The 20489-nt window shown below is 64.6% G+C and overlaps 1 protein-coding gene across 1 annotated transcript in view; it reads right to left on the bottom strand.

Moving 5' to 3' along the window:
• Positions 1-793: 793 nt before the first annotated feature.
• Positions 794-20489, bottom strand: part of IQSEC1 (IQ motif and Sec7 domain ArfGEF 1) — a 48508-nt gene continuing 28812 nt past the window's right edge. Inside the window, 11 exon segments of the mRNA XM_070360123.1 lie at positions 794-1441; positions 2548-2597; positions 7106-7282; positions 8280-8441; positions 9933-10032; positions 10749-10874; positions 11661-11690; positions 12058-12197; positions 15075-15241; positions 16449-16571; positions 18018-18179. Coding sequence (XP_070216224.1) covers positions 935-1441; positions 2548-2597; positions 7106-7282; positions 8280-8441; positions 9933-10032; positions 10749-10874; positions 11661-11690; positions 12058-12197; positions 15075-15241; positions 16449-16571; positions 18018-18179 — 1744 coding nt within the window. The 3' untranslated portion in view covers positions 794-934.

The following is a 20489-nucleotide window of genomic DNA, read 5'->3' as shown; positions in this document are numbered from 1 at the left end:
CCTAGCGTTTAAATTTTTGGTCTAATCTCTCACACGTTTGTCTAAGGTTCTGTCTTCCTATCAGGTAAGTGGGGCTCCTTGTAAAGTCTCTATTGCTAATTCTGTGGACTGAAACGCTTGCCTTTCACACACAAACACTACCTATACAGTATATATATATATATGTATATATGTATTTATATATTTATATATTTATATTATATAAAGTTTACTTACGTATTTTCATCAACCATATCAGGTCTACTTAGCTTTTGCCCATTGTCAATAAAAGAGCAATAATGCAGCAAGTTTTGGGTTGTGTGTTTGGTTCTGCCTCTGGTCTTTTGTGTCATCTCTTCTTTTCCTAGGCTGGGTCATCACCCCCAGGTACAGTGAGGGGGCAGAGAACTGGGAGCTGGGTGGGGATCGGGGCCGGGACTCGGTTCCCCCCAGGTACAGTGAGGGGGCAGGGAGCTGGGAGCTGGGTGGGGATCGGGCCGGGACTCGGTTCCCCCCAGGTACAGTGAGGGGGCAGGGAGCTGGGAGCTGGGTGGGGATCGGGCCGGGACTCGGTTCCCCCCAGGTACAGTGAGGGGGCAGGGAGCTGGGAGCTGGGTGGGGATCGGGCCGGGACTCGGTTCCCCCCAGGTACAGTGAGGGGGCAGGGAGCTGGGAGCTGGGTGGGGATCGGGGCCGGGACTCGGTTCAACGTCTGCCCGGCCGGCGGCACCGTCGGTGGCCAAGGCCCACCTCTCGGGCCGAGGGGCGCCCCTGCCAACTCAAACCGGGGGCTGTGTTCCCTGTGACTTGAGCCCCGGGGCGCGGGGGCTCCGTCCAGGCCGGGGGCGGAGGGGAGGTACAAACAGGAGGTGCCTGGGTCTGGTTGGGCCGCGGCCCTGGGCGCGCCTGTGTGGTGTGCACGTGTTCCGGGGGTCCGGGACCCCACCCCGGCGGTCTATACAATTGTGCTGATGCCGCTGGGCTTGGCCTTGCTGCTGGTGGGGGGCGGCGGGGCGGGCGGCTGCCCGTGGTGGTGCGCCGCGTGGCCCGCGTGGCCCGCGGGCAGCGGCGGGTGGCCGTGCGCGTGGGCCCCGTATGCAGGGTGCCCCCCGTGGGGGCCGTGGTGGTGCTGGTGTGCGTGCTGGATGTGCGGTGGGGGGTGGTGGTGGTGGTGGTGGTGGTAGGGGGGCGGGTTCTGCTGCAGGCAGCAGTACTGGCCGTGGTGCCCATGCACTGGGCCCGCAAGGGGGCCCTCCACAGGCCCCTGGGGGTGGCCGGTCGCGGGGCGCGGCGGGGCCGGGGCTGGGGGCAGGTGGGCCTGGGGAGGGGGCTTCCCTCTCTTACTCCCAAACAGGGAGCCCAGGAGGGAGGAGGAGTTGGGCGTGGCCTGGTGTGGGCGAGATGGGCAGTCTCGTGTTGATGTAGCTCTCCGGCGCATGTGAGGGCTGCTAATGATGGACCCCTAAAAAGGAAATTCATAGAAACCAAAATTAAAAGAGCTTAGCGCACTTGCGGCAGAATGCTTCTCAGAAAAAAAGAAGGTTAAAATGTCTCCCCCAGTGACTGCTAAGCCTTAGTTCAACGTGCTGGCCGCAGAGGTCAGGCCGCGGGAGGCTGGACTCGGGGGCCACCTCCGGACACTGCCGTGCAGGTCAGCTGGGGAGGTGGCGGCCCACGAGTGGGCCTTGGGGGAGAGACGCGTGGGGGTAACGCAGTCCTGCCGAGCACCCTGCCTGGGGGGTGGCCCGCGCCTACAGATCAGAACCGTGTGTCTGCGGGTGTCTGTGAGCGGCGTGTGCGGGGCGGGGCGGAGAGGGGCTCGCCCCCGCCCACACCCTGCTCTGAGCTCTCCTGGGTCCTCAGTGTCCGAGGGCGTGTGCTCTGCCTGGGGCGGGGGAGGGGTGCTGAGGGCCGCAGGAGGGGCTGGGGGAGCTTCCCCCTGCGGGTGGGCACCGCCTAGGCGTCTCACTGCGGCTACCTAACTACCTCACGCCAACCAAACGCGGGAAGAGAGGAGACAGAGAGGCCTGTAAGCTGAGCGGAGATGAGAACAGGAATGTCGAGATGGCTGGAGGATGAATGGAACCTCATGAAATCCACACTGAACTCCTCTCTCTCCCGGCTCTCCGCCCCCGAGCTGGCTGAGCAATTCCGAGGCGCCCTGACTGCAGACACACAGCAATCGAACCTCCAGGAAGGAGAAGCGATGGGGATGGCCGAGCGTGGAAGCCCGAGAGGGCGGGGCCGACAGCGAGGGGGCGGGGCCGCGGGGAGTGCGGGGAGCCGGGGTGTTAACCATGCTCAGGGCCGCGGGGCGCGGGTTAAGCGGAGACTAAACCGTGACATACAGACCCGGACCCGCCCCCACCGTTCCAGCCCCCACAAGCGGTGAGGGGCGCGGGCGCGTCTAGGCGGGCGGCATGCACGTGCCAGGCAGGCGGGGTGGATCTGGCCTCTGTGGAGGAGGGAAGGAGGAGCAAAAAAAAAAAAAAAAAAAAAAAAAAGACGAGGCAAAAACTGAGGACGGGAGGCGACACACGACAGCCAGCCGGACGGGCTCCTACTTACTTCCACATTGCTCTCTAGCGATCCCGCACTGCTGCGACGCCCTCGCTTCCCTGCCCAGAACATGCAATACCAGAGGTTAGACGCGACACGGGCCTGCGCTGCCACCCACGGCCCGGCGGAGCCGGGGGCAGGGCGCTGACGACTTAAAAAGACAACGCGGTTCTTAAAAAGCAAAAAAAAAAAAAGAAAGACAAAAAGACCAAAAAAAAAAAATCTTTTCCAATCAGCCCAACTTTATCCCCATCTCGTGGACCGGAAGCCTGTGGGGTGGGTGCCGGGGAGGGTGGGGCGGGAACCCTCAGCTCCTCCAGCAGCTGCAACGAGCCACACGTGATCCTGCACTGCCCTTCGGTGGATTTCACGGGCGTATGTCACACATACGCGCACACGCACGCACGCTGCTGCCTGCAGGGCGAGGGGACTCTCAGGAGATGAGCTCCAGGTCCCCTCTCCCTGGGGCCGTGTTTGCTTTGTGCAGTGTCTGGCCGGGGGCATGGACGGGCCCGCAGACCAGCTCTCCCCGCTGTGGCCGCCAGCCCCTTGGGAGGCCACACGCCTTCCGGGCCATGAGCCCTCACTGACAACGCCTCTGAGTGCCCCGCACATGGCACGGGGCAGGCATGCGATCTTCGTTGGCTGTGTCCGAGGAGGCTGAGTCTTCCTCTTGGTTCTGGAGGCCCAGAGCCCGCCCCACCCTCCACGGGGTCCTCCAGACGACTTCTCCGGGGGTTCCTGCAGGACACCGAGGCTGTTGGGGACAATGGTGCCACAGCTTGAGGGCTTGGCCGGGTCCAGCCTCCAGCCAGCTCTTGGGAGCAGAGAAGGGACTCCAGACGTTCTTCCGGCTTCCACAAGCCCCGCAGCGCGGGACAGGTGTCCTCTGTCCACGCCAGGAGGAGATGGAAGCTCTGGCCAATGGACTGAGTGACTTCGTTCCCACGGCGAGCGGTTTACACCACATCCACCTGTCCATGTGAGGTGGGAGACCTTGGCCGTGCTGCCTCCGAGCTGGACCAGCCCAGGTGCCCGGGAGACGGAAGGGGCGGCCTTGTACCGTGGTGTGGCTCACGCCCCGACCTGCGTTGGGTAGACAGGGTGTGTCTGGACCCTTTGGGTTGAAACGGTGGCAGATGCACCTGCCCCCAACAGCAGGCTGAGGGGGGTATCCAGGGCCTGGGTCTTCACCTGCTGACCCCCAAACTTGAGTCCAGCTGGGAGCCTGGAGTCCCCTGAAGGTGGTGCCGCGTCCCGGCCCCAGAGCCCACAGGACTGGGCCACACAGTGGATGCGGTGCTGAGGACCACGGACAACTGCGTGGACGCGGCCCTCGTCCCCAGCTGAAGGTGACCTGTCCCTCCTCGCCTTTCAGCTGGTGTGAGACGAGGGTCGACCTCCCCTTCCTGCTTTGTCTCAACACAGCAGCACAGGGGCATGGGGCGGAAACAGAGTCCCCAGCCGCCAGAGGGGGGCCCTGCAGAGGGAGGGATGGCCCCCCTGGCACCCTGCTGACTCTCCGCCTTGGTGTCCTGCTCTGCCCTCTGCCAGCCTGCTTCTCCCACCAGGACTGGGCCAGGCCCAGGCTTGGTGTGGGGGCATCAAAGGCTGCCCCCTGGAGCTAAACAGAACCCCTCCTGCCCAGCGTGGGCCAAGACTCAGGAGGGCTCTTACTCGGATGTCCAGGAGGGAATCTGAGTTTCTTAGAACTCATCTCTTGGACTTTGCAGGTCAACAGGAGCTGCGGGATGTCCCTGCGCGTGTCTGCACTCCAGTCCCGGGCACGCCCGTGGGCACCTGCCCCCTGGGGGCCACATGCAGGCGTGTGCACACACACACCCCGTCTACTGATGGAGGGGGACAGGCCGGGACAGCGCAGCCCTGGGGCCCCCATCTTGGAACCCTGCGCGAGCCTCAGGGAGCGCCCCATCCTAGCTGGTGCCTCTTGAAGGCCAGAGCAGGCCTGGTCAGCCTGGCCACGGCCAGCTCGGAAGCCGCATCTGGATGGACAGCTGGCGTGGCTCTTCACAGCCTGCTGGCTTCTCAGGGCGGGCCAGCAGGCCGGCAGGGCCCCGCCCCAGGTTTCAGGCTGTGGTCCTCTCAATGGTGAGGGTGGCACAGTTGGCATGCTGGGCCAGGCGCCCCACCAACACTTTGCGGGCAGCGACGCTCACAGACCCTGGGGGCAGCGCTTGTCCCCACTGCAGCCGGGGAACGAGGCCCACAGGGGTGACTCGGCCTAGAGCTGGAGCCAAAGTCCCCAAATCGGCCTGGTGCGTGGGCCCAGCGAGGCTCTGCCTGGAGGCCCTTGGGGTCCTTGATTGTGGGCTGGCACAGCTCTGGCGCCCCGGAACGAGCAGGGCCCGGCGGAGGCGGAAGGGAGACCACAGGGATGGAAACTGGACGAGGCCTCGCAGCTCGCACAAGCCGGCTGCCTGGGTCCTTCTGGGCAGTCAAACCATGCCTGCCTCCCGGGCCCCCGAGGTCCACTGCGGTCTGAGGCCCCGTCCCTGGGGTCCTGGCTCTTGGACGGCCGGGTGGTCGCAGGTCTGGGGCAGCCGCTCTGGGGGCAAGGACGAGCCCGTCGCTGGGCGTCACTGGCCCTCCACCTGGGCCATCCCCTGCAAGTCCCTCTTGGCCGGGCACGCAGGCGGAGACATCACTGCCTCGAAGCGATTCTCCCTGACCCCGTCCAGCAAAGGGTGCACGCCTGTGGCCTCTGCCAGGAGGTGGCTGACGCTGGCCTGTCTTCCTGTGGAGGTCGCGGGGGCGCCTGTCCCAGGCGGCGACTGAAACACCCGCCGAACCTCACCTCCCACCATCAAGAGCAGGCGGCATCTTCCTGGGGACCCTCTTCAGCGTAGGGTCCAAGGACTCTGGCCCCCTGCAGTCCTTCTTGGCTGAGAATCCCCGACAGAAACCAGCCAGAGCTCAGAGCTTGGCCCCTCACACAGCCACGTGCCCGGCACACGGCTCCGTCTACAGAGAGCGGATGCCTGACTGTCAGCAGCCAGAGTAATTGGCCAGCTGCGCTGAGGCCGCTCCTACCCAGGGGGGCTGGACGGGGCCCCTAGAGGCCCGAGGCGGCCCCACTGCACAAACCCAAACCCGGGCCCCGGGCCCCAGCCTGCAGGGCCCCAGAGCAATTTGGTTACGTCTAGCTGGGTGTCATGAGCCATGGGAAAACAGTGGTTCTCAACCATGGCCACGCTGTCAGCCAGACTCTGCCCTCTCCCTGCCGAGGGCACCCGGCAATCTGGAGGGAGGTTCCCGATTGTCGTGACTGGGATGCTATTGGCATCTAGTGGGCAGAGGCGTCCTGCACAGAGCAACCCCACGGCAGGGATGGTCCGGCCCCAAAAGTCAGCAGAGCCGGGTTGAGAAGCCCTGCTTGACTCTCACGCTGGCCATGCACTTCGCGTTTTCATGATGGAAAGAAAATTCAAAAATGATAAGACAGAAGCAAAGGAAAAAAATCCAACTCAAAAATAAAGAAAAAAGGGGAAAACTTCTGAGAAACGAACATGCTGAAGGGACGAAGCGCTGCTGGGTGTGGGCGGGTAGGGATGGGATGCAGCCTCGAGCAGCTCTCTCTGGGGGCCCAGAGTTGGCCACGCAGTGATGCTTGAGGCCGCTGGGCTGGGCTGGGCGAGCGCCTGGTGGTAGAGGGGCCGCTGGGCCCTGGGGAACGGGGAGGGGGCTGATCTCACCCCAAGAGGGTCTCCCCACAGCAAACCTGGGTCATATCGGGCTCCTGGGACCAGGGTGCAAGTCGAGGGTCCCAGGAGCCTACAGCATTGGGATGGCCACATGTCCACGTGCCTGGCTGCCTCCGCTCCACGCTGAGCCAGCCTCTTCCGGGGAGGAGCTGCCTGGCCAGACACGCCTCGTGCCTATGGCCTCCCTGACAGCACTGGCAGGCAAAGCAGGCTGGGGCAGCAGGCTCCCCGCCCCCGCCACCGCCCGGCGCCCCCTGATGCTCCAAGCACAGCCCCCAGCCCGGGAGACCCGGGTGGCTTGCAGGTTACAAGGCTGGCGGCAAACCACACACGCACAGAAACGAGGAAACAACACTGAAAGACGCTCCCGCCAAGGCTTTCTCCTCTGTCGCCTCTGGGCTGGACGGAGGCCCGGAGTTCCTAGGAAGGGGACCTCTGCCGGGAGAGCAGGCCCTGGGACTGCGGGCAACGATGGGGCCCCGGACACGGCACAGCGGGCATCACCCCCCTGCCCTCGTCAGTGTGAAGCGCGGGCACAGGCAGCGCAGAGCGACGGGGCCTAGCTTTCCCTGTGCGAGAGCTGGGCTCAGAAAACGGAAGGGCAAATAAAAAGCGGGGGAGACGGGGTACCCGCCCAGCTGTCCTGCCTGTGACCGTTCCCTGGGGCCTCCGGGGGACACCCTCCCTGCCTGCTCAGATGCTGTGGTGGCTTGCGGGCGGCCACCCAGACCAGCTCAGTCCGAGCCCCTCCGCTGCGGTGCCCCCCACCCCCCTGGCCGATGTGCTGCGCGCGGCGGAGCCCCTCCATGTGTGCTGGGCAGGGGGTGGTCCGGCCTGGCTCTTACCCGCTTCCGAGAGGTCGCGCAGGGAGCTGCTGAGGGCACTGCGCTTGAGCCCCTCGCCTCCGGCATAGCTGTCGTCCAGGCAGGCCCGGCTCAGCGTCCCGGCGCCCGGCTCCTTCTTGAGGCTGGGGCACTGGGACATGCTGGGCCGCACGACGCCCTTCTGCTTCTCCAGCTCCGCTGCGACAGAGCACCGGGCAGTGAGCAGCAGGGCCCTGGCCCAGGGCAGGTGGGGGGCGGCAGCGGGGCCGGGCAACCCCCAGGAGGGCGACGCTGAGCAAAGGGGGTCTGGGGGGAGGGGTGTGCTCTGGGCGGCACAGGCCAAGCCGCCACCTCCAGGGTTGGCGGGGAGATGGAGGGGTGAGGTCATCTGGGGAGGAACTGGAGTGACCCCCCCCCCTCCCCCCCGGCAACCGAGGGAGACCCTGCAGGGAGGCTGCAGATGCCAGAGCACCGAGGCCTGCAGGGAGCTCAGCGACTTGGGGGAAGACTGAATTCCTGGGTCTAGAGTGGAGCCAGGGTAGCCCGGCCTGGCCGTGGATGGAGGCTGGGGAGCAGGGGCCGCTCCTGTGTCCCCCGGAACGTGAACACTGCAGGAACGAGGCTCAGAGCCGAGCGGTGGCGGGGGTGGGCATCGCCAGCTTTCAGGGGAGCCGGGGATGGCCTCAGCCCTGAGTCCACCCGGTGCTCGGGCCCAGAGGACACCAATGCTGGCCACGCTCCGGTGCAGAGAGCTCAGCTCCAGGGCTCCGGACATGGAGGGGCGGGGGGACCAGGAACGCCGCAGCCTCCTTGGGGCCTGTGATGTGGTTCCCTGGGCAGGACAGGCTCTCACCTGGAGACCCCTGCCCACCCCCGCAATCCCCCCACTCCCATGCTCCTCCTGTGGTCTGGGTGGCGGGGGGAGGGGTGGTCGGTGGGTGCTGTCTGGGCACGTGGCTGTGGGAAGCCAGAGGGGCCGAGGCTCCAGAGTCATGGTGGCACCCCGGCGTCTGCCCACAGTCTCGGCCGCAGACGGGAGGGAGTGCCTGCGCCGCCCACCGCCCGCCCCACCCGGCAGCCACGACCTTGACCTACTCTCTATCCTGTGCTTCTCCATCTCCTGCACTGCCGCAGACGGGAGGCAGTGCCCACCCGCCTCCCCCGCCACCCCCCAGTGGCCACGACCTTGACCTACCCTCTATCCTGTGCTTCTCCATCTCCTGCACCTCCGCGATGGACTCCCGCAGGTCGTCGGTGAACTTCTTGCGGTCTTGAGGGTTGGGAGCGTTGAAGTTGATCAGCACTTTGATGTCGGCCCCTGGGACAGCGGACGTGAGCCGGATGCCGTTGGGGTAGTCTGCAGGGGAAGTGAGAGCACGGGCCTGTGCGCGGGCTCCCCACCTCCCCTCGGGCCTGGCGTTCCATGGGGCTCCCCAGACGCGCCCCCCACGAGGAGGACGGGCCCCACGGTGCAGGCCGCGGGGACCACCAGACAGCCCCCGGGCTCCCGACCGGGATCCACACTGCTCCGTTTTCAAGCCGGGCTCAGATCTGGCTGAGTGGAGGCAGGGCCCGGCCCTGGTCCTCCTCACCGGACGGGCCTGCAGCCTGGACCCTGAACATCAGGGTCCTCGGTCACTCTGCCTGGGACATGAGGCTGGCCGGGTGCTGAGTCTGGGAGGAGACGGAGGCCGTGTTCCCACTCACCTGTCTGGTCACCTCGGGGGACCCTGCTCTCTCCTGCCTGGCCTCTGTGCCTACCCCGCCCAGCTCCCTCGGGGGACACTGTGGGTGCCCCACGGCCAACAGCATCGCCCACTCCTTCCTGCCCGGGGCCGCCTCCAAGCTCTCGGGGCTGTGGGGTCCTGGTGCCCCCTCTCTCATCAGTGGGAATCAAGCACCCATCGCCCAGCATGCAACAGTTCTCGGCCCAGAGGACAATCCCATCACAGCTCAGACCTGCTTCAGGGCCGCGAGCTCCAACGCTTAGAGGCCTGAGCAGGTTTCCTAAAATCGGGAAGTGGGCCAGGGGAGACTGAGCAGCTTGGAGAGCCTGTCCACCGTGTGAGGACACGGGCCTCATGCACCCAAACGTAGCTTTCAGGAGAAGCCAAGGACAGCTGAGCCCTGCGTGACGATCTCAGAACCAGTTCAATAAAACAGAAAACGAAGTTCAAGCCGAGTCTAACGTGAGTGGGCTGGGACTGACCAGGAGCTGCCTGTGTGAGACCCGGGTGCCTGAGGTGACCCTCCGCCTGAGGACCTCGTCTAGTCGGGCTGTTCCCAGGGGGTCCCTGCCATCCCCACCCCTTCCCTGGGGGGCCTGCTGGACACAACAGAGCATGTGGCACCAGGCTCCCTGGGGGAAAGCAAGGCGGGGGCAGCCTTCCAGCCTGGGGGCGTGCGATGGCCCGAGATGTCAAACAGCCAGGCCACACGGCCGCCAAGGCCAGAGCATGTGGACCCGGGGCCCTGATGGGAACCTCGGCAGCCCCTCAGGCACGACCCTCGCCCGACTGGTGAAACCCACACGTCACCAGGGCCGTTTTGCTGGATGTCTTTCACCCACTCCAGTGCTCTCGCCTGGAGAAGGAGGAGCCTGGTGGGCTACAGGCCACGGGGTCGCAAAGAGTCGGACACGACTGAGCGACTTCACTTTCACTGTCTTTCACTTTCACTCTGCCCTAGATGTAAACATCTTATCCCCTGCAAGAAGTTAACGGCGAAAGTCAACGTGAGCAGCCCCACGTCTGATGATATGAAATGCTCCCTGGTTACTCTGAGCCTGCAACCGGCCCTCTGTTGATAAAAGAGGGAACCCGAACGCCAGGCGCTGGGACCCACTTACACTGGTTTTCGAAGAGCAGGACCTGCATGCCGTACAGGGAGAAGGACTGCCGGAAGCTGTACGTCACTGAGTTCTTCTTCTTCTGGAAGATCTTGGTGACCTGGGGGCAGGCAGACACAGAGGCTGAGCCCCAGGCCCGCACTGCGGGGGCACCCCGGGGAATCGGTTCTCGCAGCCCCCGGGGCTGTGTTCTCCTGTGTGAGGACCCCTCCCCCTCCCCCGCCGCCCCGCAGCTCTGAGGCCAGCAGGCTCCTAGGGCAGCGAAGGGCCGGTAGGAGGGACACTCATGCCTGCAGGCCCCACGCAAGCCCAGCAAAACCCGCTGACGGATGAGTCGAACAGCGGAGGACACCAGGCCCAGAGGGCTGCAGCGACTTGCTCAAGGTCAGGGGCTCTTAAAGGACTGGAAGCCGCGTGTCTGGACTCCAGGCTCGGGGGCCTGAGCTCAGCGGCTGCTCCTTCATCGGGCGGGGACAGGGGCTGGGGGTCCTGGGGCAGAAGGCGGCTGCAGGACCATCTTCACCCCCAGGCTGCCTGTTTTGGGGGCAAGAGCTAACCGTCCTCTTGGGGAGCCCCTCTCTGCCGCGTCCAGCCCTCCAGTCCTGGGGCTGAGACTCAGGCCAACGGGGTGGCACCACACCCGCCTGCCCCAGCTCAGGGAGCCGCGAGGCCTCTGCTAGCAGCGTCAGGAAGAGGCTCCCCAGAGGCCGAGGGGCCGGGACAGGAGCTGCGGAGGCCAAACGCTCCATCCTGGAGGAGACGGCCCAAGGCGCCGGGGGTCTGCGCACCCAGCCCCGCACCCATGGGCCCACGTACCACCAGGAGGTCGTTGAACAGGAAGATTTCGCGCTGGTGCAGCCCAAGCTTCTGGGGCTTGTTCGGGTCTGGAACCTCGAAGAGTCGGCAGTAGCAGACGAGCCGGCGGTGCGGCAGCGACAGCACCTGTGTGGAGGGGCCACGTCAGCCTGCACCCCGGCTGGGGACGCCCGCCGCCCGCCCCGGGCCCTGCTCCAGGGAGACTGCCTTCCCAGCGCTGAGAGCAGGGTGTGGGGCCCAGGTGCCCAGGGGAGCCTCCGAAGAGCCTGTCACGTACGGCCTGAGCCCCCCAGACCCCGGGCCCTCCGTCCTGAAGAATCTCAGCCCCGGCGTCCGAGTCTGGGGAGCCGTGTGGGGACCCGAGCCAGTGGTCGCCACCCCAAGGGGGTGATCCCCGCCCTCCGCACGCACAGCTCTCCAGGGCTGAGTTCGGCTAGCCGCAGGGCACGGGAGGGGAACGTGGGCCCAGCCTGACGCCGTGAGGGGCGGGAGACAGGACGGCAGAGAGTGGGGCCGGGGGGAGGCCGGGGGGCCGGGTCACACGAGTCACGGGGGTCCTGGGCCCTGACCTGGCGGCCAGCAGAAGGGACTGGGGAGGCAGACCCGGGCCAGGTGGGCAGGGGGAGGGCGGGAGGCCTCAACGCCACCCCAAGACCATCAGTTCAGGCGCAGGGTCTCGGGGCCTGGGGACAAGCTCGACCAGGCCCAGACGAGATACACGGAGACCATCTGCTTTGGGCCTGACAGCACAGCCCTCCCCGTAGGGCCGCCGAGATCCGAGGTGGGGAGAATTGTGACAAGCAAATTTCTCATCGCTATGGACAGTGACTCGTGCAGCCAGAGTGGTGGGTCTGGGGGGCCGGGGGCTGGGGGCTTGCGGGGACCACGGAAGGGGAAGTGGAGGGCACTCACACAGCCGAGCCCGTGGTGCAGGGATCCGATCTAGGGGGAAAACAGTGAACAAACGACGAAAGAGGTTAATGCCCCACACACGCTCCGGGCCCTGGTGGAGACCCCGCGGGACACCTCTCCCGTGGCACCTCCCCAGCGCCCCTAGCGGGCTCGAGGGGAGCCCAGGGCACCAGGGAGCCCCTGCACAGTCCGGGCCGCTGGCGCAAGCAAGGCCTCAGGCTCTCTTCTTGAGGGACCCAGAGGGAAGCCGCTTAGACGGCCCTAAAGGTGGTGTAATTCACCAGTCCTGACTGGAGGAACCAGGCTCCAGCGGCATCGGGGACTGGTCCGGGGTCACAGGGCGGGGGCTCCTGGGTGCCGGGTGGTGCTGCCCCGTGGCGGGCGCGAGGCCACCTACCGGCTTCTTGCCCACGATGAGCTTCTCCACCTTCTGCACCTGCGACACGTGGTCCTCGCTGGTCTTCAGCTCCCGCCTCCGGATGCGCTCGTAGATCCCGACAAGCAGCTCGCGCGGGATGTCCTCCCCGTCGTCCACGCCTGGGAGGGGACAGTGGCCGGCTCACTCAAGGCACCGCATCTGGCCCACAGCTGCTGGGCGGCTCCCCCGTGACGGAACCGCAGCTCCAGCGCCAGGCCAGCTCTGCCCCCGCTTAGCGAGGAGGGGCCTTCCAGCCACGCTCGGGCGGCTCTGTAAACACTGCCTCGCTCGATCCCGGCCGCAGCGCTGGGGGGCGGGCCCACGTCCTCATCTGGCCCCTTGTCAGCCTGACACCGAGCCTCTCTGAGCCAGGAGCCCTCCCCCACGACACAGGGCCCCCAGAGCGCAGCGACCTCACAGGGACAAGGGCAGCTCTAGCCTCCACCCTCTTGGACAGCTCAGTGGGTCTGAGTGGCTGCTGTCCCATTTCTGGGACTCGAACCCTGGTCGCTCTGATGACACTCTCAAGCCTTTTCTGCTACACGGCCCTGGAAGTGGTGCCAGAAAAACCCAGCCCAGCTCAGGAGAGATGCGAGCCCCAGGCCTCGGTCCGCAGGCTCCTGGGGTGGCGTGCGGCAGTGGGACGGCTCGGCCCTCTGGGGGCTGTTCGGACCCGCCTGTCCCCAGCCTGATGCCACGCACCTCAGGTGCACTGAGTGCCTTCGAGGGTCTGGCCCCTGGGGCGCGATACGCATCTCGGTTCTGCCTCCAGATTGCAGGAGAAGGGAACAAACCCGTGTGCCTGGTGGGGGACTGTCCGAGCAGTCCTTGTGGGGATGCCAGGGCAGTGAGGACTGTGTCCGCAGAATCGAGGTGAGCAGACGCGGCAAAGGCCCTTAGGTTTACGGCTGGGCCTCAACCCAAGAGCGAGGTGCCGAGTGGAAGCGGGGAAGCCAACTGCGCGTGTCCGCCTCTCGGGGAAGCTCTGGAGGCACAGCGGGACTCAGTGCCGACACACGACCTCTGGGGCTGGGAGGGGCCCCGCGGCGGACCTTCTGCCCTTTCTGGGTCTTTTCGGACAGTTTCCAGTTCATAGCAAAATTAAGCGGAAAGCACATCCCAGCTCCCCCACAGTCAGCAGCCCCACCAGAGCGGTGTGTTTGCTACAACTGGAGAAACCTACTTGGACGTGCCCCAGTCGCCAGAGGCCACAGGTCACGCGCGAGTTCCCGCGTGGCGGTGTCCATCCCGTGGGTCTGGACAAACGTGCAGTGACTCGTGTTCACTGTGACACCACCACACAGAGACTTTCTCCCGCCCTGAACACCCTCTGGGCTCCCCTCTGCACCCCTGCCGCCCCCCGCCCACCACCGGAGCCCTGTCTCCGCAGCCTCGCCCCCGCAGGACGTGGCGTGGCTGGAGCCGGACCACGTGCAGGCTTTGCAGAAGCGCCGCTTTCTCTTGGCAGTGTTCACTTAAGGGTCCTCTGCATCTTTTCCAGACTCGGCAGTTCATTTTTTGCAGCTCTGAGTAACAGTCCACAGTCGGGATGGACCAGGGCTCGTGCACCTACTGAAGGGCAGCTTGGGGCTTTCTGGTTTGGGCAACTGTGAATCGTGGGTTTCTGTGCAGAGGGGGGTTTCTGACTCATTCAGGTAAATTCCAAGCAGGGTGACTGCTGGGTCATGTGACTCTCTGGCTTCTAAACCATGTGACGATAGGACCCACGCAAAATATAAACATAAGGAACTTTCCTGGTGGTGCAATGGATAAGAATCCGTCTGCTCATGTAGGAGACACAGGTTCGATCCCTAGTCCTGGAAGATGCCATGTGCTGCTGAGCAGCAAAGCCCGTGTACCCCAACTCCTGAGTCCAGGCTCTAGAGCCTGTGAGCCGCAACTGCGGAGGCCCATGTGCCTACAGCCCGTGAGCGGCCACAGCGAGGCCACCACGATGAGGAGCCCATGCACTGCAGCCAGAGCACGCCCACGCAGAGCAGCAAAGACCCAGCACAGCCAGAACCGAAACGCGTGAAAAAGTAAACCTGTGTACACACACACATACTTACAAAAAGAAATTCAAAGACAAATATCAGTAAAAGCAAAACACTGCTTGCCAGGTGTCCAGGCTCCCCTCCTGCCTCTCCCTGGACTCCCAGAGCCACTGGCTGCTGGTCCTGCTGGGCAGCTGAGCGATTCCAGAGAAAAGGCATGTCCAGTGTGTGTGCTGGGGTGGGGGCACCCTCCCCTAAGACGAACGAGCTGGGCATGCACTTCATGCAGAAGCGCTGGCCTGGCCTTGGAACTCCTGCCTCCTCCGACTCTCACTTGCTGCGTGACCTCGGGTGGGCCCCCCCTCCTCTGAACCTTCGAAGCTCAAGGAAGGTGGGGCAGAAACCCTGGGGTCCCTGGCTTGAAGACAAGAGGTCATCAGTGGGAAGGGCCCAGGCTCCTGAGACAGAGCCAAGCAGCTTGCTCTCCTGGTTCTGGGGTGCTCGGCTCCCACCCTGGGAACTAGGGAGACACAGCCACTCCTCGCCGTTGTCCTGGGATGGTGGAGCAAACAGGTGCACGAACTGCGAGGTCACGGATGTGAGGGTGGCAGGCCGGCAGGTGTGTGTCCCGGCAGCCCTGTTTTCCTCGAGCCTCCGCCCTCTGGGCTCGTTTCACACACAGCAGAGGCCCCAGTCCCATGGCTGAGGCGCTAAACCAGAGGAGGAACCGGAGCCCCTGAAGCTCCTGGGTCACCAGGAGCACACAGCTCACAGCCAGCTTTCCCATGGGCAACAGGGCCACGGGGCCACCGTGGAGGCCAGACCAGAGGCTAGGGAGGGGCATGCTCAGAGGCCCCGGGAGCACCCGGCCTGTGGTCCCTCCGCCCTCTGGCCCTGCAACGGGCCTGGGCCCAAACCCTGCAGTCGTTCTGAGACCAGGCCTCACATCGCCCTCGGGACGGGCCACCCCCACCCTGCGCTGGCGAGGCCAGGGCGGCTCACCACGGAGGTTCTTGACGAAGTCCTCCAGCTTCATCTTGCGCTCGGGCTTGACGTTGGGGCTGTACATGTCGGTGTTGAGCAGGATGATGGCGAAGGCCAGGATGAAGATGGTGTCGGGGTTCCGGAACTGCCGCACCACCCCGGGGTTGCAGATACAGTACCGCTGGCTGGGGTGGGGCGGGGGGGACTTCAGCCAGGGCAGGAGGCCAGCCCACCCCTCGCCCCCCAGTGGTCCCAAACACCCGAGGCTGGTCACTCGTCTCAGAGCCTCTGTGTCTGCATCAGGTACATGGCGAGGACTCCCAACTAGCAGAGCTGGCCCTGACCATCTGCCCATCTGCTTGCCATGGGAGTCAAGTCCCCTCTGCCCCCCAGCTGGATGGCGGCTGTTCGGGCCCCCTCAGAGTGCTGGCTGCTGGGAGGCTGTGCCCTAAAGGCATGGTGTGCCCTCTGCCCCGCCAGAGTGGGGATGGACCCGCCCCGGGGCCCTCAGGTGACAGGAGCCTAGGGCTGCAGTTCAGAGGGCGGCCCAGCTCCGGCTGGTTTCAGCCCCTGCTGCTGCGGCGCCTTTGCTGTGGCAGCTGAACTAACAGCCTCACTAACACACGGCCTCCAATACGCCCACACGCCTTCCCAAAGCCCCCTCCACTGGCGCCCTTGTGGAGGGCTGGGTGGTTGGGGCAGGGATGGAGAAGAGGAATCAAGAGGAGCATGGCAATTTGAGCTCGCAGGCTGCAGCCATCAGAGCTTAGACAACGTGGGCTTCAATTTTCTCTTCCCTGTCAAGAGCTGCCCTTTCCAGGAAGCCCTCCTGGATGGAAGTGTCTGAATGCTCCCCTCCCAGGGCCTGGGGTCTCTTCTTCTGCGGCCCCACCACCCATGCAGAGACCAGGGGGCTGGGTCTCCCACACCCAGCATGGGGCCCGGAGCCCCTACATGCAATGTGCACAGTCCCAGTGTGCAGGAGGGCTGCAGGGACAGCTAGCCTCGATCACAGGCTCTCTGGGGTGCCAGGCGCTGGGCTAAACGCGCCCACACATCCCGAGTGGTTTACCTGCCCAACCACCCCAGGGTAGGTGCCGTCATCATCCCCCTCTGCCGGTGAGGACTGAAGCACAGAGAGGTTAAGTAACCAGCACAAGGTCACACAGCCGGCACGGGGCGTGTGTATCAGAACCAGGCTCTCTGTGTCTCTGAGAGTCTGCCCTGCAACGATGCTGATGGATTCGGGAGCCAGCATCCGAGGCCCCAGCTCCAGCACTGGGCCGCACGGTGCCTGGCACCCAGAAGGGGCCCCCTGCCCCTGAAGGGGGATTCTGCCCTCGGGGCCCCGGCCTCTGAGTGGGGCCCCTTCCCCGCCGGCCCGGCCCGCACCTGAAGGCCTCGATCAGCCGCTCCACCTTCTGCGCCTCTCCCTGCACCCGGATGTGTGCCTGGAACTTCCTCAGGGCCTCGTCCAGCTCCATGGCGGAGAAGTCCATCTCGTCCACCACGCAGCTGGAATGAGAGCCCGTGGCGGGTCAGCGACCCTGCCCCCTCCCGCTGGGGGCCAAGGGCTCGGAGCAGGGAGGCCCGGAGGGAGGCTCTCCTAGGCATTTCCAAGGGGCGTCCAGAGGGGCGGTGCCATTCCCACCCGCTGACCCGCAAGGAGGGCAGAGATGGGGAGGCCGCGGGGGGCAGGGGACTCTGGCCACGGCCCTGCCCCAGCCTGACTGGGACCTGAGTAGAGAAACTGGGTCTGCACCAGGGACCCTCGAGCAACCACCCAGGGGGGCTGCAGAGGTCCCAGTGTCCACTCCCAGGGACCCCGTCCACTGAGGTGATGCTCCGAGCACTCTCAGCCATCGGGGCAAGGGGCAGGTGGGGCCCCACAGGGAAGTCTGCTGACCAGTATTCGAGGAGGATGCCTGGGGGCAGGGGAGGGGGTCTCGCTACTTCCTGAGGCCGCCGCTATTTTCTAATCTAAGGAGAACAATGCCCGGATTTCCTACGGACCAGCAGCGGCTTGGAGGAGTGGGGGTGGGGGGTGGGCTAAGGGCCGGCCGCAGGCCAGGAGCTGGGCTGGACGGTCATCTTGGGCCCCACTCACGGGGTAGCTAATCAGCTCTCCTTGGACGGGCCCTCCCTGGTTTCAAAGGAGAGGGGCAACAACCACACTATGGTGGGGGGCGCTGGAGCAGAGGGGCTGTGGGGGGAGCAGCCTGGGGGCACAGGCTGCCTCTCCAGGGTGTCGGCGTGTCACCGAGTGCAAAGCTGTGTGTGTGCTTTGACCCTGTGCCTGGCCCACCAGCTGGGTCATCCATCCTGTGCAGGGCCTGGGTGGGCACCGTGCCCACGGCAGGCCTGGAGCCATGCCCCAGGTCCCGGCCAAGGACACCCGCTCTGAGCCATCTACTGCTGGCTCTGGCTTCTCGTCTGTGGAGGGGGCTATGGACCCCCAACACCCCCTGAGGGTGAAGTGGGGACAGGGCCTGGAACAGCGCCCACCCAGCAACCACGGGCCCCAGACATGGAGCCGTTTCTCTCAGGACAGTCGGGGAGGGCGGCGGGGGGCGGTGCAGGCACATGCAGGCAAGCCTTCTCAAAGCTGCCAGCAGTTCCCAGGGACCAGAAACCCCTTCTTCTGCGGGGTCTGGGGCCGCTAGCCTGGTGGACCATCAGCCCATCTCCCAGCAGGAGAGGGAGGAGGACAGGGCCCAAGCTCGGCTGGCTGCCGGCGCCGCACCCAGGATGGCAGCACGGAGGCCGCGGGACCAGGGCTGGGGCCGGCCCTGCTGGACGGGGCTGGAGGTGCCCGGGGTCTCCGTGCATCTGGGGGAGAGGTGGCGGGACCCCCGCCCCAGTGGAGGTGCCCGGGGCTGCATGCGTCAGGGGAGAGGTGGCGGGACCCCCGCCCGACTGGAGGTGCGTGGGGCCGCATGCGTCAGGGGAGGGGCCACTCACTCGAGCACGTCGCGGTTGAACTGCTTCTGTCGGTTGCCCAGGAACTCGCCGATCATCTGCCGGCTCAGGCCCTTGCGCTGCAGCAGGAAGTGGGCCACCCCCACCGGTGTGTCGGGCACGAAGCCGCGCTCGATGAGGTACTGGACGCCCTTCTCGGGCTTCCTGGCGGACGAGAGACAGGCTCAGCTGGGCGCGTCTGCCCCTGCCCGCCTCCGCCTCCATGGCACTTGGTCCTTTCCCAGCCTGAGTCCACCACCCGGGGCACCAGGACTGTCCAGGCCCCGCGCCCAGCCTGGGCCAGTGAGGGGCGCACACAGCGGCCCCACCAAGCACGCATTGGCCGCCCGAGGACAGGCTGGATGGCTGGCACCCCGAGGACCCCCACGCCAGCTCAGCCCCCACACCACCCCCGCTGCCCAGGCGCCTGACGTGAGCCGCGTGGCCTCCCAGGGCCAGGACCACCCTTGTGGGACGGGTGTGTTAACACGGGCGGCGCCTGGAATTTGGTGCACAGCAGGTGAGCACCTGAGGGATTACGACAAACCTCCAAGACACCAGAGGACACGGAGGCCCAGAGCTGGCTCCCGCTGCGGCCAGGGACCCAGGCAGTGAGCCAGCAGGCCGCTCCCTCGGACCGGACCTCGGGGCCTGGTGCCGGCTTGGCCGACCTCACGGAAAGGTGCCCGTGATCAGAAGAAATAGGGCAGGAGAGCAGGAGCCTTGGACGGGCCTGGAGCCCGAGGGGCACTCTGGGGCGTGGCGGTCAGAGCCGGGGCTCCCTGCGGCCGCGTGCTGATGGCAGGCCCTGCTCACTTCGTGTTTCTACGTGTGGGCCGGCCTCCGGCTGCGAGGGGACCCCGCTATCTGTACCCCGGCTGGCCACACGCCCCAGCCTTGTGCCCGAGCTTGGCAGGGAGTGACCTGCTGGGTCCTGGTGCAGAAGGGGTGACCCAGGGTCCCCGTTCCCGCCCGGCCACAGGTGCTGATGCGCGGACGGGTGACACCACCTCCCTGTGGGCGAGGCCGCACCTCCGACAGCGCGCTCTGCAGCTGCGGGCCCGTCCTGGGACTGGCCGCTGAGCCCCTGCACTGGGCCCAGCGGGCAGCTGCACGGACTGTGGCCACCAGCAATCTGAACTAAAACAGCGCCTGAGGCCCGGCCTCACCTCTGCCCCTCGACCTGTAAAGGGCTGAGGCCCCCCAGTCACAGGGGCTGCAGTGAAAAGTCCTCCAGGGGTTTCCACAGTCTTAACGAGCTGATTCCACGATCAGTGTGGACGAGTAACTGCCAACAAGAGCCAAGACCGCTGTTTAAAAGGACAAAAGAGGGTTTTCTGCCCTAAGAAAGCATGTAAAACCCAAAGCCTGATGTGGGCACAGGAAAAAACAGAGCCCCCGACCACGAGTGTGGAGGGAGCCTCACGAGGATCTTTGATCCTGTTCACAGACGCGGCCAGGCCCCCGCACAGGGCCGGCCTGCACGAGGTGTTCCGTGAGTATCTGCCAAGGAAGCGACAGGATCCCAGCACAGGCCCCGCTCCGGAGGACTCACGCGGGACTTCAAGTCAACAGAGAAAGGACAGACGACTCAATAAACTGTCTGCGAACGACCAGCTAACTTCCACCGATAATAAAAGCTCCACTCCTCACCGGGTACCACTCTCCAAACCAAACATCAGGCAGACGTACCAAAGGATATAAAACAAAACCACGACAGTCCTGAGAAAATATTGTGAACCAACGTGATGACCTGGGGTGGGGTCTCTTAAAACATAAAAAAACAAAGCAGCACCCAAAGGGAACGCCGATAAACGGACCATGTATACAGACAGACGGGGAATCATCCTGTGTGTGCTTGCAGCTAGGTTATGTGTCAACCACATCTCAATAAGAAAAAATGTAAAAAAGAACTGGTAACTTCTGTTAAACGAGCAAAGCATAAACAAAGTTAAAAGATGTATACTTAAAAACCACTGAACTAGACACTTCACAAGGACAGATCTTATAGTGTGTGGATTCCACTTTAGAAGTTTACCAAACGGGCAGCCAGTGACAGGAAGACATTTCTGTAATTCCAAAGAGTCAGCATCCACCACATATAAAGAGCCACTAGGAAATCAAACCAACCTGGACAGCATATCAAAAAGCAGAGACGTTACTTTGCCAATAAAGGTCCGTCTAGTCAAAGCTATGGTTTTTCCAGTGGTCACGTATGGATGTGAGATTTGGACTGTGAAGAAAGCTGAGCACTGAAGAATTGATGCTTTTCAACTGTGGTGTTGGAGAAGACTCTTGAGAGTCCCTTGGACTGCAAGGAGATCCCACCAGTCCATCCTAAAGGAGATCAGTCCTGGGTGTTCATTGGAAGGACTGATGCTGAAACTGACATTCCGATTCTTTGGATACCTGATGCAAAGAGCTGACTCATTTGAAAAGACTCTGATGCTGGGAAAGATTGAAGGGGAGAGAAGG

Source organism: Bos mutus, chromosome 22, assembly GCF_027580195.1.
Source record: "Bos mutus isolate GX-2022 chromosome 22, NWIPB_WYAK_1.1, whole genome shotgun sequence".
Lineage (NCBI taxonomy): Eukaryota > Metazoa > Chordata > Mammalia > Artiodactyla > Bovidae > Bos > Bos mutus.
Note: the sequence above shows the minus strand (reverse complement) of the source record. Positions and strands in the feature narration are given on the sequence as shown.